The 16,481-nt window shown below is 50.6% G+C and overlaps 7 protein-coding genes across 7 annotated transcripts; 6 read left to right on the top strand and 1 right to left on the bottom strand.

Annotated features, from left to right (window-relative positions):
• Positions 1-257: 257 nt before the first annotated feature.
• On the top strand, positions 258-937 carry AUEXF2481DRAFT_210516 (uncharacterized protein). The gene has a single exon (XM_013488505.1). It carries the CDS (start codon positions 318-320, stop codon positions 831-833), a length of 516 nt encoding a protein of 171 aa, XP_013343959.1. The 5' UTR covers positions 258-317; the 3' UTR covers positions 834-937.
• Positions 938-3,080: 2,143 nt separating this feature from the next.
• Positions 3,081-3,893, top strand: AUEXF2481DRAFT_4870 (uncharacterized protein; the record flags this gene model as incomplete). Its single annotated transcript, XM_013488257.1, has 2 exons — positions 3,081-3,473; positions 3,543-3,893. The coding sequence occupies 2 exons, from the start codon at positions 3,081-3,083 to the stop codon at positions 3,891-3,893; spliced, it is 744 nt and encodes a 247-aa protein (XP_013343711.1).
• Positions 3,894-5,727: 1,834 nt separating this feature from the next.
• AUEXF2481DRAFT_79696 (uncharacterized protein) lies at positions 5,728-7,098 on the top strand. The gene is made up of 4 exons (XM_013488479.1): positions 5,728-5,941; positions 5,994-6,068; positions 6,124-6,504; positions 6,563-7,098. Exons 1-4 carry the CDS (start codon positions 5,911-5,913, stop codon positions 7,018-7,020), a joined length of 945 nt encoding a protein of 314 aa, XP_013343933.1. The 5' UTR covers positions 5,728-5,910; the 3' UTR covers positions 7,021-7,098.
• A 192-nt stretch (positions 7,099-7,290) lies between these two features.
• AUEXF2481DRAFT_4867 (uncharacterized protein) lies at positions 7,291-8,579 on the top strand (the record flags this gene model as incomplete). Its single annotated transcript, XM_013488256.1, has 2 exons — positions 7,291-7,767; positions 7,821-8,579. The coding sequence occupies 2 exons, from the start codon at positions 7,291-7,293 to the stop codon at positions 8,577-8,579; spliced, it is 1,236 nt and encodes a 411-aa protein (XP_013343710.1).
• A 3,087-nt stretch (positions 8,580-11,666) lies between these two features.
• Positions 11,667-12,851, top strand: AUEXF2481DRAFT_4866 (uncharacterized protein; the record flags this gene model as incomplete). The annotated part of the gene is made up of 1 exon (XM_013488255.1): positions 11,667-12,851. One exon carries the CDS (start codon positions 11,667-11,669, stop codon positions 12,849-12,851), a length of 1,185 nt encoding a protein of 394 aa, XP_013343709.1.
• Positions 12,852-14,370: 1,519 nt separating this feature from the next.
• AUEXF2481DRAFT_4865 (uncharacterized protein) lies at positions 14,371-15,048 on the bottom strand (the record flags this gene model as incomplete). The annotated part of the gene is made up of 1 exon (XM_013488254.1): positions 14,371-15,048. The coding sequence occupies one exon, from the start codon at positions 15,046-15,048 to the stop codon at positions 14,371-14,373; it is 678 nt and encodes a 225-aa protein (XP_013343708.1).
• A 164-nt stretch (positions 15,049-15,212) lies between these two features.
• AUEXF2481DRAFT_4864 (uncharacterized protein) lies at positions 15,213-16,433 on the top strand (the record flags this gene model as incomplete). The annotated part of the gene is made up of 1 exon (XM_013488253.1): positions 15,213-16,433. One exon carries the CDS (start codon positions 15,213-15,215, stop codon positions 16,431-16,433), a length of 1,221 nt encoding a protein of 406 aa, XP_013343707.1.
• Positions 16,434-16,481: the final 48 nt, after the last annotated feature.

Genomic DNA, 16,481 nt, shown 5'->3' with positions numbered 1-16,481 from the left:
GTCGAATTGCAGAAATTGCGAAGTTGATTTTGAAGTCAAGTTGTGGAGCAAATCTGAGTGTTAAAGGATATCTGGGACGAGTTGGGTGGATAATTTTGATTCTGTTCTTCAGATGGTGTACTATGATATGCGATCCGATGCGAAGGGCCGGCACCGAGCACCATCTTCCGAAGTAGGATTAAAGTTCCGACTAGCGCGCGCGGTGATTACATAAGCACTGCCTCTGCTTCGCCGACCCCATACCATCCACATGAGTCACTTCATGCGACAGTATTGCAGCACAATCACGTTCCGGACACGGAAATAGAGCAGGACCAATGACCAACAATCGGATCAATCCGTGGTTGTACGCCGGGCTAGCATCTTCTTTCCCGAACATTGAACGAGCAGAAAACAACAAAACAAGAATATGTCTGCCAACACCAGACCCCTGGGACTCGCCAAGAGAAGCACCACCTCAATCCTGCAAAACATTCACAAAACCTGCTGAACCCTCATCTGCTACACCACTAGACGAGACACCAATTTCTGAAGCACAACAGAATTCAATCATGGTTTTCAGATACAAGGAAAGGATCTATGCGATTGAGCAGGCTTGCCCACATCAAGCTTACCCATTGACAAGAGCCTCACTATCAGATATCGAAGATTTTGGTATCGTTTTGAGTGTCGGAATCACTTGTCCGAAGCATGGGTGGACGTTTGACTTGCATACAGGAGAGGCGGATGTGAGTCGTTATAAGCTGGGGCTCTATGATGTTGAGTCGAGAAGAGGGGAAACCGGCGAAGAACAGGTCTGGGTCAAGAAGAAGGAGAGAAAGCGAATTGGATGATATGGTCTCCGAGATGGATGTGGACCGTGCAGTTTGTCGCGCGAGAAGTGCACCGCCTTCGCCCTCATCTGCATCACGACCCGAGCCCTTCGGCTGGAGGAAAGTGTTTATTGTGCGGCCTCGCACTGTCTATATCCCCGCCTAGCGAGCCACAAATCTGTTTCTGGTACAGCAGGACTTACGAGTGCAGTCCAAGAACACGCGCGAGATGGTATTGACCGCTGCTCATCTCGAAGTATCGTGGTATCTCGGACAACGATATAGAGAGATTGGCTCAGCACCACCGCACTGGAGACGAGCACACCGTGCTTTCAACCCACTCATACGGCCGGTCACACAGCCAATTCTGGTATCGGCTCAGCGAGGGCCTGCGCAATCTTCAAAGTCGACTCGTTGAGTTCAGTTGATCTTGTCATCTTTCGATGGCTCGGATTTTGTTGCCATCGCTGACACTGATTGAGCCAGGGATATCGGCGATTGGCTTGGCATATGGTCTGGAGATTTATTACTTCTACGCCCAAACGCTTTATACTCAAGGCCAGTGGGCAATACTTCGGACACACCCGGCTCGCAGTAACATGGATGGCATTTGAATGTGTTTGGATCGGAGACAGCTTGCCCTTCGATATTCAGTCAGCATGTTTCCCATAGACAAATTGGCTGACATAATATCTTTGTCATGATATCGAGACCTCCGACACGGTCGCGAGTAGTGTACAGAGCCTTTCAGACAGGCCATCTTGTCCCTGTATGTACATAATGCTCGAGAATCATAGACTGCTTCCGAGTAAAGCCGTGCCGATTTGATTGCTGGCCTTGACAGCGAAGCCAAGACCCAGCGTATCGAAACAGGCATCATGAACATCCACGGCAAGGCCACTCGGGAGGCTGAGAATCAAGATGGGCATGAGTGTGTTTTCGGAAAGACTCTGAACAGCTGGTCTTGTTGAAGGATCCAATGGACATCAGATAGATATGCGCAATCGTGTTTGATCAGGATGTTGTTCTCCGGCGCTCAACGCCGACACGCCAAATCATGGCGGCCCAAGCTTTTTCACGCAAAGTGGTAGTGCTCCACGATCGCTCCTCGACAAAAGATTACTGAGAGCTCCAAATATGCGCCCGGCCTTTCTCTACATTTGGCTCTACTCAAAAAGAAGGTAGCATCCTCAGAGAATGCAAAAAGGACGACGCCTGTGTGATTCGAACACACGCTCCCGAAGGAAATGCCTAAACTTTACCGCTGGATAATAGCAGGGCATCGCGTTAACCACTCCGCCAAAGCGCCTTGAGTTACTCCCGAGATTGGTTAGATCGTGAAGTTGGATGGGGGTTTGCGCAATTTGTAGATAGATATCGCCTCACCCGCAAGGTCTGGCGTTGATGGACATGGAAACCTCGACCGGCGCCTGTGCTAGTAAGGTGCAGACACCAAGGTCAAACCAGAGTCTCATCGATTGTAGTGACGCAGGTACATATCGTGAAATTTCTCGTGCAGATTGTCGTAGAAGTTGCGCTGAAAAGCAAGAGAAAAACAATGGAGAGAAGTTTTGTGCAGCTCGAAATTTTCTTTCCCGACCTTTGCCAGCGGCACAGATTAACTTTCAGGCCACCACAGCCCTTGACCAATGCTAGAGAAGCCATTGTGCGATGACAGCTTTGGCATCCAGGAAGTTTCACAGCGCTTGGTGTCTCATGAACGATGGCGCATATTCATACTTGGCAATGCTTCACTTGGTACAAACAGGGGTTGGGACCTGAGGTTGTGATCAACAACATGTCCAGAGAGAGCCTTTGATCCCATGTTGATGACCTCTTGAACGACCGATCTGGATCTTATGAGCAGTGCTGCAACGAGTATGCGCGGTGTTCCAAGACAAGCGACTTGAGATATGAGCGATCGGCTCTCGAGCATAGCGGTTATGCTCCTCAAGATGGACCGTGACGATAACATCAGCACAAAGGTGGTCTTCTTCGTCCTAGAAAATTCGGAAGAAGTCATCCATAGGACGAGACAAATTTTCCAAAATTTTCCATCGATTCTTACCGCTTGGGGATATTTGATCTATCTCACGAGCATATTATCGCTGCATACACAACGCCCGCAATAGCCGATACCGAGCGAAAGCGGGGTGAGTCACTCCAAGCCATCATACATCCTGCAATAACACACGTCGAAACATCCCCGTCCAGTATATCCCCTACCCTGTCACCTCTTCATTGATCAGAAGAACGCCCTTAGCCAAGATGGTCAGATTCTACCCATCCCTCTCGCCGGACCTAAGCGAATGGTGCATGTCACAGCCTCTCTTTTACATTGCCTCAGCTCCTCGTTACGGAGACCACATCAACATCTCACCAAAAGGTCTCCCATCAACAACATTTTCCATTCTTGGCCCCAATGAGGCAGCTTACATTGATGCAACTGGTTCTGGAGCGGAGACGATTGCCCACCTATATGAGAATGGACGATGTACGATTATGTTTTGCTCATTTGACAAGTCCCCGAGAATTTTGAGATTGTTCTGCAAAGGCAGAGTGGTCGAGTTTTGTGATGACGAGTTTGGACCTTTGACAAGGCAAATGGGAATGGAAGTGCCTGTTGGTGCAAGGGCAGTCATTGTGTTGGACATCTTTAAAGTAAGCCTCCCTCTGGATGATGTTTAGTACAGTAGCGTCCAATGGTCTTTCCTTGCTGACTCTTCTCAGGTCCAAACATCATGCGGCTATGGTGTACCTCTCCTCTCAGAGACTGAACAAAAAGGACTCCTCGATCGCGACACACTAGGACACTGGGCTGGAAAGACGGTCTCTGAGAACAAGATGGTCGACTACCGCGCCAAGAACAACGCATACAGTCTTGATGATCTGCCTGGCTTGAAGGCTGGAAGAAGGACAAGGGGAGAACGAATATGGATCGGTGATGCTCGAGCTTACCTAATGAGATTGTGGCATCAGATGGATGCCATGATCATCGGCTTTGTTCTAGCGTTTGTCTTTATCGATTTACTGTTCATGTCCGGCGTTCGGATCAATGGAGTATTTGCGGACTGGAGCTGATCGAGTTGTTTTTCGAGAGTAAGGGTAGTGGAGATGCATCTTCACTCCGAGTCTCCAGGCTAGGCTGTAGCAGACCATGCCTTGATCGGACGCTGACCGAATCGTCTAGATTTCACTTCAGCCTTCTAGAGAGGGATTACTCGTCTGACCGTTCGTATGGATTTCCACCCTTTTTCTTTCCGGGTCGATCATCAAGTCGAGCTTATGCCGTGTAAGGACTGCTGCGAAGTTGTCTCAGAAGTGTGTTGCAGCAAACTCCAGATTCTTTCTTGAACATGAATTATTCTACAACGTACAACACTTTGACATTTCTGCATACGTTACGTACTCGGAGATGTTCTCGTGAGTTCCCCATGGCATCGAGCTCCCAATTCCTTTCGCGCAACACTGTATGACAACTCTGCACTGCAAAAGCTCGATTTCGGATTTACCTCGAACGAACTCAGTTTCTTTCTTATTCAGCACTGCGAGTATCTCTGACCATAGCACTTGAACCTGTTGCTCGACGTTCTAGCGTCGCTTCCACTGCAAACACCGCCAGCGGTCAACGCATTTCTCAACAAGCACCACAAATATGAATGATCACAACAATTCCAGCCAGACGCAGGAAGCGTCCAGCGACGCTCTCATGAGCGGCGACGGCAATGACATCGAAACGATTGACACACCCGTTCTGTCAGACCATCTCCGCGCTACGCTCAAAACTCCCCCCAAAGACATTCGCGACAGAACCAACAGCGGCATCAAGAAAAAAAGATCTCCCACATACAGTACGTCCTACCACCTACTCCACATTGTTCCCATCCCTCTTCTTCTTACACCATTTCAATCTCTCGTTGTGCGCATCATAATCCTGACACCAACACAGCACACGCTATTCCTCCATCGTCCTTCACGCTTCTGCCAACAGACATCCGTGCAAATATCTTGCTCCAAGCAATGGAGCCTGCCACATCTACCCCTGCTCCTGCTGTCCAGACTTCAGGCGTCAAGGACAACGCTAATCCTGCCATTGACACCACTACTTCGCTTCTTCATCTGAACAAGCAGATTCGCAACGAGATTGGAGCTTTGATGGTCGCAAAGGAAAAGGTCATCTCTGAAGACAAGACCGAGTCTGTCGCAAAGAAGGAGATGGACGAGATGAGCGCTTTGTTGGAGAAGAACTTGAGTCTTCATGCCGAGATGGGTGGAGATAACACTGACTTAGAGGGATTGATTGCTGAAGCTAGGAAGGAGTAGCATGTAGTCTCGGGTATCGACAAGTGTCACAAGCAGTTGGAGCAGAATTTGAGAGGTTAAGATAGTGAGGATTGCGGGCTGCAGAACGAAGATCATAGCGCGGGCCCTACCAGCTTTAGGTGCATGCGCGCGACGTGCACTCTGATGTCGCACATCCCAAGTGCCATAGGTCACAGACATCTTTCCGCTTTCTTCTTTCTTTCCTAGCCAGCTTCAAAGTCAAACAGGCTTTCAGTAGCACATAAATCTACACCATCTGATGTATTGATATTCCGGTAGATTAAGGTTGTGTTCTTGACCTCTGGCCACAGTTGTCTTCTGGTGAAGGTGTCGTACAGGGTTGTCCTGACAGCATCGCCTTCCAGCAGATGTCAGCCTACATGTCGCGTTCGTCGCCTGATCAGTAGTTTCATCTGTGCCAGGCATCAAGGGATTTTGACAGATCAGTCTTACAATGTGTCGTATATAGGCCTCAATCACTTTCACGTAGTTAGAACTACTCCAACCAAGTTGGGGTACAGCCCAAGAAGATTTGGGGTAAGGACCCCTCTCGTGCCACGCCGGCCGAGGACGGCAGATGACGCAGTCGACCCCTCAATTAATTATCAAGGTACCCTTATCGAGAGCTATGAGCTACAAACAATTAGCAAATGTTGGATCTCGGGGGGCTTGAGCTGGCTGGTACTTGAAGTCAGTACCGACCACTCCTCAGATTCCAACCGGTTTGGTCCTTTCAACACTATTCACACGTTTTACGACAAAGCACACAGCAAACATGGGCAAGAAGAGAGTTTTGGTCAGCTACGGTACGATTGGCTTCGAAGCTTGTGAGAGAGATTTGCTGAACAGATATTCCAGGTGTCGACATTGATGCAGTCGCGGGATGGCTGGGCTCATACGGTGGTGAAGACTCCACCAGCGACATCAGCAGAGGTAACTGTTCTCCCTTCTCGAACCTCGGGAGTTATGCTTACAAGGCGATGTACAGGACTCTTTGCTGGCACAGTCGGTGTCCAACGACTGCTCAAGCTCTTCGACAAATACAACATCAAGGCTACCTGGTTCATCCCTGGGCATACCCTCGAGACCTTCCCCGAGGATTGTGCGGCAATCCGAGACAAAGACCACGAGATTGGACTCCACGGTTACAGCCATGAGAACCCGGCGGACATGACAATCGACCAGCAACGCGATGTTCTGGACAAGACATACAAGATGTTGACAGAATTCTGTGGCAAGCCACCAAAGGGCAGTGTTGCACCGTGGTGGGAGACTAGCCGCGAGGGTGCAGAGTTGCTGCTCTCCTACGGCATCGAGTACGACCACTCAATGAGCCACGAGGATTGTCAGATGTACTGGCTACGTACAGGTATCACATTCAATTCCGTAAAAAGCCTCAGAGCACACGACTGACATGCTACTTACAGGCGACTCGTGGACCAAGATTGATTACAGCAAAAAGGCGGAAGAATGGATGAAGCCTCTAGTCAAGGGCGAGGATACTGGCATTGTCGAGATCCCAGCGAATTGGTATATCGATGACCTGCCACCCATGATGTTCATCAAGAAAGCAGCCAACAGTCATGGCTGGGTCAGCGCAAGAGATGTCGAACAACTCTGGATGGACCACTTTGACTACTTCTACCGCGAGCACGACGAGTTCGTCTTTCCCATGACGATTCACCCGGATGTCAGTGGAAGACCGCATGTTTTGTTGATGCATGAAAGGATCATTGAACATATCAACAAGCACGAGGGTGTCGAATGGGTGACGATGGGAGAAATGTCGGATGAGTTCAAGAAGAAGAACTCGCCGCCGCCAAATGCGCTCATGCCAGCGACGAGAGAGGAGGTGGATGCTATGCTGAAGAAGCAGCAGAAGTAGAAGTAATGATCTGCACTGGTAAACGAATTGATTTCTAATGTCAATGATATTAATGCTTGAGCCAATGAGAGAAAACAGAAGTGCCGATGACGGGCTTAGGCGGGATCGGCAGCGGCAGCGGCAGCGGGCAGTCAGAAGCGGGGCCGACAAGCGCCAAAGCTGGGGGGACCCTTGATACAGCGTGCAGGCACCTTCCCTTGCTCCGGATGGTTTGTTCCTTCCTTATTTGACATCTTTCAAGATAGATTTGCTGTCTCTCCTGAATGCGCCATGAAGGAGCGAGAAGTCGACTTTCGGGCACTCGACTATGTGTCGACATACGATGACAACCTCTCTTGCCCCATCTGCCGAAGCGCCTTTGTGGACCCTGTCGTCGTGTCGGACTGCGATCACCACTTCTGCCGCGACTGTCTCGATTATACAAGCAGCTGGAATCAACGCTCTGGCACTTGCCCAATCTGTCGCCGAGCTGGAAGACTGAACGGTTCCGGATCGGCATCGAAGCTCTTGGTCAACATGCTGGATGAGCTCGTCGTCAAGTGCCCAAAGGAAGCCGAGGGATGCGACAAGCAAATCAAGCGAGGCCACTTGGTCGACCACATCAACATCTATTGCCAATACACCTTGGTCGACTGTCCACAACCTGAATGCGAGCTGAAGGTACGGCGCAAGGACGCAGCGCAGTGTCTTCACCAGCCAGTGGCCTGTCTCGCCTGTCGTCAGAACATGACCGTGCAAGATCTTGATGTCCGTCCAATCCCCGTCCCCCTCCCTGTCCTAACTAACTTTGTCTCCCGCAGTCCCATTGGCGGAACGATTGCGCCGACCACCATGTTCCATGCCCTTCCTGCGCCGCCTCGATACCCTACCGCTACCAGAAGACCCATCTTGCCCTTCACTGCCCAGAGACGAATGCCGCCTGTCCTGCTCGCCAGTTCGGCTGTCCCTTCAACACAAAACGCAAGCATCTACCGAGTCATGCCCTCATGTGCTCCCTGGCCAAACTCGCCCCTTACCTTTCCGCTCAACAACAACGTCAAGATGAACAAGACCAAGCCCGTCTGCTGCAAGAGAAGAAGCTAGCAACCCTGCAACAAGACCTCGATTACTACAAGATGCAGCCACAGCAAGAAAAGAGAGTAGCAGCTCCACCTGAGGACACGTCTTATTTCGCAAACAATCTCGCCGATTTCGAGCTGTCAGACTTCGAAGACTTCCAGCCTCACGCATCGCCGACACAGCACCTCCTCTCACTGCATGAAAACCTGCGCGAAGAGGTCTCGCGTCAAGCAAACACAATCCACGAAGTCGATACCAGACTCAGTATGATGCTGTTGAACGAGAACATGCGTCTCAAGGACGAGTTGGCCTACCAAGGTGCTCAGCTTAGCGCGCTCATGCGACAGGTCGGCTGGTTGACAAACGCTCGCCTGCAGTCTGTTCAACCAAACCTCGTCTCGCCCACAGACCCGGCCGATCAAGGTCCCAGCGATTCCTCAAGGATCAACCCGCGTCTGCCTGTCAGGCGCACAACCGACGAAGGAAGGACAAAGCTGTGAGGAGACTAATGACTTATGATGATATGACCTACTTATGCGTATACCCGTTCGGAAATTTCATGCCTTTCCAATTGCTGAATCAGTCTTTCCACATGAGCAAGCGACATGTCAATGAACGCCCATGTTGATGCAAGGGCAACAGGAGAGATGCCTTCTCTTGCATCTTGTTTCAGAATCGCGTTGATTGGAAGCCAATGGCCGTGACGGAGCATAAGGCACTCGGTCAAGGGCTGGCTGGTTATGCATGTCATTCTGCATGTGCTCAGTTTGCGACCCGTTTCTTGTCTCTGTATAAACGATCTACGCCGACTGGTCATGTCTTTTGCAGAAATGGCAACCCCACAGAGCTCCCTTGTTTCGAGCTGGGGTAAAGCGATCCTTCATTTTGATCAACACGTCTTCTTTCTTGTTCCTGCACTAGGAGGAAACTTGTGCGACATCACCACGCGCCTCGGCCAGACCTGCCCTCATGCAAGTCATTCTTGTAATCTGCCTCGTCACCGTCACGAGGCTGATCAAGCCGAGTGACAGTCAGACAGTCAGAGGTTACTCCAATCTTGCAACATACCACCCTGCTCGCTGTTTGTTTGCGCAATTTCGAGTATCTGGGTCCCGGTGCACTTGAATCTCCCATGACACGACAAGCATTGGTACTCCGTCTTTGCATCTCGACCCCTCTTCTTGCGATCACCTCACGACCGTCCAGTAAAATGTCGCTCCGAGTACCCCATCAGTATGCATCTACTCGTACAGTGAGAAGCTTAGCAATGCGACTCCAGAAAGATGTTGCTCACTTCCCGTGCGACATACGCATGCCTCCCTTGCTGCACCGAAATGAGTCAGCGGGCCCTCGACCTCTTGTGAAAGGTCTGGAAGAAATGGCATACTTCTCAGACCAATGACACATGCATACGACCGTACGACGGAATTGACGATATCTCGCGGTATCTTTGCAATATCTGGAGTTCCACTCAATACTGCCAATTTTAGCATCCGTTTGCCTTTCTGCTCACCTCTTCTCATCTTTCTTCACCGCATAGGTTTTGAAGAAGCTATTGTTGGCGGTGAGTGTTGGCAAACAAACAGACGACAATAAAGAGTTGCCCTTCAAATTTCTTTTGGGCTCGGACGCATATTTCATGTTGGGAGCGAACTCAGCCGAGCAACCCTTGTTCCATGCAAGGTTGTGTTGCATAAAGCCAATCACGGCACGCGAGGGAGTATACCGGTGGCATGGATAGGGGAACTCGGGATCAAACCTACTAGCCGTCCAATCAACGGCAGTCTGGCCCTACGCGCCGGTGATATGTGCAATGTACAATGTACCTTCCAACGGGTCTAGCAGAACAAGAGAGAAATTCTGTCTTGACTGATGCCCGAGTTTTGACCAGTCGAGTGCATTTCTTTCTGCTGTTGGGATGTCGAAAGCGTCCTTGATGTTAATGTTGGCGGATATCGCCCAGCGACGAACTTGAGCGGTCAAGCAAGGTTTTGATATCGCAATCTACTCGAGAAATGTGGTAGACGCACCGCACACCAACAGCAAGAGAGGTCTGGAGAAAAGTGAAACTCTGGGGTGCAAAAAAGAATGGTAGGCGCACGGTTTTGACAGGAAGAGGGACGTTGGCCCTTCCCGCCCCCGGAGCCATGTCCTCGTAAAACGTGCTGCTATATAATTTAATAAGAGGCAAGATAGGAGGCTCAAGTAAGACTATACTGGATAGGGCAGCGCAAACAGATCTTTGAGCGTAGGGAGTTTGCATGAACCAACCCTCCCAAACTTTGGCGAGGACAAATAGGCTTGCAACCCAAGGGCAGCAATAACCATTTGGCCTCCAGCAAAGTGAGAGCGGAAAGCGAAATGCGCTGGCTGCCGTATTGGGCTGTCACGAACCGGATCATTCCTGCAGTTGTGGCGTTCTGCATCATCATATCTCACCGTACACGCCACGCGCGAGCCGGCCTCCTCAAAGCACCGGGCAATAGAAAGACACGAAACTTGTTGCGGCTGCTCGCGCGTGGTAGTCACTTGACGCGCTCATTCTCGAGAAACAATTTGAAAGACATGATTCCAGGCAGCATGATAGATTGAGAGAAATCATTGGAAGGCAAGTGGAAAGACTAGAAGAAAGTGATTCGCTTGTGTGATTTGAGTTGTGTGGTGCTTCCCATCACAAAACCCGACCTACCGGAAGCCACGAGCTGTTGGAACATCCTTTCAAAGTCCTCATCTCGGCAGGATCAAGAAGGATGACGGGGGTACTGCAAGGATTAGATTGGCGGCCGCTAACGAAGCTGATGCATGATGCATCCTTGGGAGTAATCAAGGAACAACGTGCAAAGGGTTAGGCAGATTCTGCTGTTCTTGGGCTGCATCTGCACGTAGCCGGGCTTGCTCTTTAGGCGTGTGGTCTCCAACTAAGAGACAAGAGACGATCACAACCCCCCTTTTTCTTACTCGTCGACTGCATTTACGAGTGGAAAAACAGTCTGTCCATTCTTTTGGTCAAAGGAGAAAGAGGGCATATCTTGGATCGCTATCAAGTTTGATGAAATCGCGGACGGCAGCCACGCACAGACATTTCCCCTCCCAGCCACAACAAATTCCCGCACCTCTGGCGAGATTGTGAGGAACGGTTCACGCAAGGCATTCGTGTGCAAGGTGCTGGGCGAGGCCTGCATCTCAGCCATCTTCTCTCGCCTTCGAGTGGACTCGTCTCTTCTCCTCCCTCGAACCCGGTTGTTCAATTTCCTGCTTTTATACTTGCAACGTCAGCCAATCCCTTCCCGTTCTTGTAACCGGTGATCCTTTGCGACAACTTGCGACGCGAACAATAACGATCCGCGTCCTACCGGGAGAAGATCTTTCCTGGACACGACTCTTTCCTCTTTCCTCTCCGCTATATCTTGCAGGAAGCCAAATGTTGGGTGCACAAGAACAAAGACATCGTTCGAGTTTAGAAGCAGTAGCAGAAGAGGCTTCCGGCTCCGACGGTAGACCATAAGAAGCCGGAAGGTTGATCTTCGTTTGACAAGTTTTATATCTCCTTTTATTTCTCTTTTTTCTTCTTTTTCTTCCACTTCGACATGTATCCACCTTATTCGCATTATACGGGTGGGCCTCATTGTAGCACGGGCTACGAGTATCACACATCATCTACGACACCTCCACCGCCTGGCTATGGATACTATTCTCCACGATACTACACGACATCTCCACCAAAAACCTCGGCGCATAAACATACTCGACGAGCAACACAGGACTACTCTTACCCTTCGGCAAAGACGACATACTACTCGTACGCAGAACCGTACGAATACTCCGGATATGCACGCAAACCTGAACATGTAAGTTCAAGTGATCGGTACCCACGGCAAGGCAAACCACAGTCTGGCGCAAGACGCGCATCGACGACGTATGTCTATGCAGATGGCCGCTACTACGCCTATGTGACGGAAGACGAGATTCCACCGGCATACTCGCGCGACCCACGCAAGCACACGCCGCCGCCGCAATACTCCGAGGCTGATGAACACCCTTACTATCAGTCCACACCTCAGCCTCGACCAGAGCCACAAGCAAGAAAACAAAGAGCCGCCTCATACTCGACACCACGACAATCAGCACCACCTCGCGAACAAGCCCCGCCAAAACCTCGTCAACAGCAACATCAACAGCAACATCAACAACAATCACAAAAGACACCACCGAAGCGCGCCACTGCTACCGATCGCGACGCACGAGCAGCAGGGATCCCAGCAGGCTACAACTTCAAAAACTGGGATCCAAACGAAGAGCCGATCCTCCTCCTCGGCAGCGTCTTCGACGCCAACAGTCTCGGAAAATGGATCTATGACTGGACCGTCGCCTTCCACGGTCCCTCGACACCAATCACAGAAATGGCCGGTGACCTCTGGCTCTCCCTAATTCAACTCGCTGGCAAAATCAAGCGTGCCGAGGAATGCTTGCCTCGTGTGCGTCACCGTGATGACCGTGAGATGATTGACGACTTCTTGGATTCTGGAGAGAGGCTTTGGGAGAGGTTTAACAAGTTGTTGAAAGTGTGTGAGAAGCATATGCTCAAGACTGCGAAAAGAGATCGTGGCAGTGACAAGTTGTACATGGGTAACAACTCGGGAAGAGAGTTTGTGGAGACTATTTTTGGCAGGGATAGAGAGTTGGAGAGGACTGAGAAGTTGACGACGGGGATTAGGCTTTGGGGTATGAGATTTGATGCCAATTGTGAGGATGTCTTGCGTTCTTCGAGATGAGGAGGGGTATGACTTTGGACTCGACTACTTCTCTGACCCAATTGCCTATCTCGAACTTGACCGGCATCACGCAAACACAACAGACTCGACATCACCACTGCCTTCTTCACGTTCACATTGATTCCATCACGATATCTTACCAACATCGCAACATCATTGATCAACACAATTACTTACTACCTCGTCAACGCCAATATCCACCATCTCGACGCGCTCGCACAAGATCCACCTATCCATCTCGGTCGTCCCCATCCTAACATCTTCACAATCACATCACACCTCCCACCATCAGAACCAACAACAGCAGAAGTCCCTCATCAACCGGCGCCAGGCATCTTTTCGATTTAACTGCTTTTTATCCAACGGCAAAAGATACCCCCCTTTGCTTTTGTCTTCCCTTGGACATTTTACGCGCGGCGCACCAGCTTTTACCACAAAATGATCTCGTCGCTCACTTTCAACGTTTTTGTCCCCTCCACAATACCCAGGTTCTCTTTTTTTTCGACTTCTTCAACACCGGGACCCCTCCCCGGCATGGCGTCAATTTTTTGGACAGGGCTACTCACCTTTCTTTTGCGTTGGTCTATCGTTTGGAGGAGAAGGAAAATATTGGGGATATCCCTTTTTCATATTCCGTCCTTTCTCTTTTCTCGGGGGCTTCTTAAACATCTTCCATAACGCCTCACGGCAAGATATCTTTATTTTCTGCAATGCGTATAGTTCTTTTTTCTATTGCCTAGTCTTTTGGTTACCTTTTTTTTTGATCACAACTCTTGCCATCTCTTCAACTACTTACTTTCAGGGAACTTCATCTTCCCCATCAATGTCCTTTGTCTTTTTTCCTAACTCCTTTGCAGGAAATATCCCCAACTTGGGCTTGTCGTATGGGGAGTGTGTGTGAAGTCACATGTGATAAGGGCAATCATGCCACTCTTCTGATTGACGTATGTGCAAATGCCCAATATAAAGATGAGCTAAGGTAGCAAGGCTATAAGAGTCATGAGATTGAATACTTATCTGGGTACAGAGTAGTTTGACATGACTACCTACTGAGTGGTATAAGAAGAGGGACGGCCCGTACTAGAGTGCATGAAGCTTGAATCACCTGCCTCGCTACTAGAAGCAAAGCAGAAGGTCGTATGCCACATGGCAAGAGGACGTACATGACATTTGACAAGACACAAGAGTCAGGTGTCCCAAAGCAAGCCTTTCTTCACAGAATCATGCCGTTGCCAGTCATGCATGTCGGCACGTTATCAGGTGCATGAACTGGAGTACCGTAGACGTGGGGTCCAAGCTAGGCGAAAAGATCCGATTCGTCAGGGTGGAGGCAGTCATGGGATTTGAAGTTCATGCGGGTCATGGATGCGGCCACGTGAGGATGAGAAAGCCGATGGTGGTAGAATGTGGCGTAATCAGGAAGTGGCCAAGTCAAGCGATGTGACAGAAGTGCGGTCGGTGTAGCTGATGAGAGCTCGGAGAGGTTGAGAGAGATGGTGAAGTTCGGTATGCGCCAAATTCATCCAGCTCCAAGGTATTTGTCAACTTCATCATTCGAGTAGAACAGAGCCTGCAATCTCTTGTGCTTGCGCTTGTTACTCTGCTCCAGCTTTCTGACCTTGCCAGCGTCCAACTTTTCAACAGGCTTCACTTTATCGGCCATCTTTCTCTTCTTCTTGAGAGTTGGCTCATCGTGCTTCAGGTTGACACCAAGACCAACGGTGTCGCGTTTCTCTTTTGCCTTGACGGGGTGCAGGATGCCTTCTCTCTGCGCACCGAGACCTAGTCGCTCGTCGGGATTCCAGCCGTAAGATTGCAGGATGGAGAGACCTTTGCGGTTTCTGTCGAGGGCCGAAGGAGGATGTGAGTGTGGAAGGGCGATCTGGTGGACAAGCGAGCTGCAGTGCGTGGCCTGGTCGCCTTCATATTGTGCTTTACAGACGGTGCATGTTTTCGGTCCTGTGCTTTCTGTCGTGACATCAGAAGTTATGGGGGGCTCAGAAGAGGCTTTGGGCAAGACGATGGACAGATAACGTTGGCTGGCTGAGAGGGCCGAGGGCGTCGGTGTGCCGGATGTCGCTGCAGTTTCAGAAGTCGACGAAGGCACGAAGTGGACACGCTGACGTTTGATGCCTGCTCCAAAGTATCGCTGGTCTTTCAGCGGCACACTGTAATAGTCTGCATCATCATCCGACATTGTTGACTTGAGCATCAAAGTGGAAGGCACGACGACGACAATGACGTGGCCAGACCTGTGAATTCTGGTCGGAGATTGCGGCTTTTAGATTGCGGCGATGATTCCTCGCTTTCCATCACTTCCGAGTGGCCCCTTGTTCCTTCCTTTTCCAGTACACCAACAAGATGCCTGTTCCGTTAATACAAAAGGCGATTCTGGATGGACTGGAAACAGTGCCCAACTCGGCTGTGCTGCTCAAGCTCCTTCCCGCCGTGCTGGTCATCTACCTGGTCAGGCGATGGTTCCAAGGAGCCACAAACACGTCCGAGAGGACCATGCATGGCAAGGTCGTCATGATCACCGGTGGCACTTCTGGTATAGGTGCTGAAGTCGCGCGCGATCTGGCCACAAGAGGCGCTCAACTCGTCCTTCTTACCCAGCACGCATTGGACGACTTCTTTTTGGTCGAGTACATCGAAGAGCTGCGCGATCGCTCAAACAACGAACTCGTCACGGCCGCCCAGGTCGACCTCACCTCCCTCCATTCGATCCGTCAGTTCGCGACCAAATGGGTCGACAATGCGCCGCCGAGACGCCTCGACATGATTATCCTCTGCGCAGACACTCTCACTCCCAAGGGCGGAAAGATTACAAAGACCGACGACGATGTCGAGATCAACTGGGGCTTGAACTACCTGGCCAACTTCCACCTTCTCAGCATCCTGTCTCCTGCTATTCGTGCCCAGCCACCAGACCGCGATGTCCGCATCATCATGGCAACCTGCAGCTCCTACATTGGCGGCGTCCTTCCGGTCACAGGCAACAAGGACGCAAAAGTCAGGCAGAAAGAAAGAGCAGAGAGATTCGACCCATACTCGGCATACGCGTCGTCCAAACTCGCCATGATGGCCTTTGCCCAGTCCTTCCAGAAACATCTTTCCGTCTACGCTCGTCCCGACAAGAACCCCATGAACGCCCGCGTCATCATCGTCGATCCGGGTCAAACTCGCACCCCCGGTATGCGTCGCTACCTCACCTGGGGCTCTCTCACCGGCCTCTTCCTCTACCTCCTCTGCTATCCTCTCTGGTACATTATCCTCAAATCCCCTTCCCAAGGTGCTCAATCCTTCCTCTACGCCGCCATGGAAGCTCAATGGGGAAGAGGAAACGGCGGCTGGCTTATCAAAGAATGTCGCGAGATTGCTCCTGTGCGAAGAGACATGCTGGACGAAGAGTTGCAGAAACAGCTTTGGGAATACTCTGAGAACATGATTCAGGAGGCTGAGAAGAGAGGTGCTAAGAAGAGGGCTGAAGCAAAAGCAGAGGGCAAAATCAAGCCTGTCGAGACTGAAGCTAAGAAGCCAGAGACGAAGAAGACTGGTAGTCGGAGGAGTAAGAAGGCTTGATGGTCTAATCTTATCATAAAAGTCATTGCATTCTTGTTCAACTCGCAG

The sequence above is a fragment of the Aureobasidium subglaciale genome (genome assembly GCF_000721755.1).
Source record: "Aureobasidium subglaciale EXF-2481 unplaced genomic scaffold scaffold_10, whole genome shotgun sequence".
Classification (NCBI taxonomy): domain Eukaryota; kingdom Fungi; phylum Ascomycota; class Dothideomycetes; order Dothideales; family Saccotheciaceae; genus Aureobasidium; species Aureobasidium subglaciale.
The sequence above is the reverse complement of the archived record's forward strand: the minus strand, read 5'-3'. Positions and strand labels throughout refer to the sequence as shown.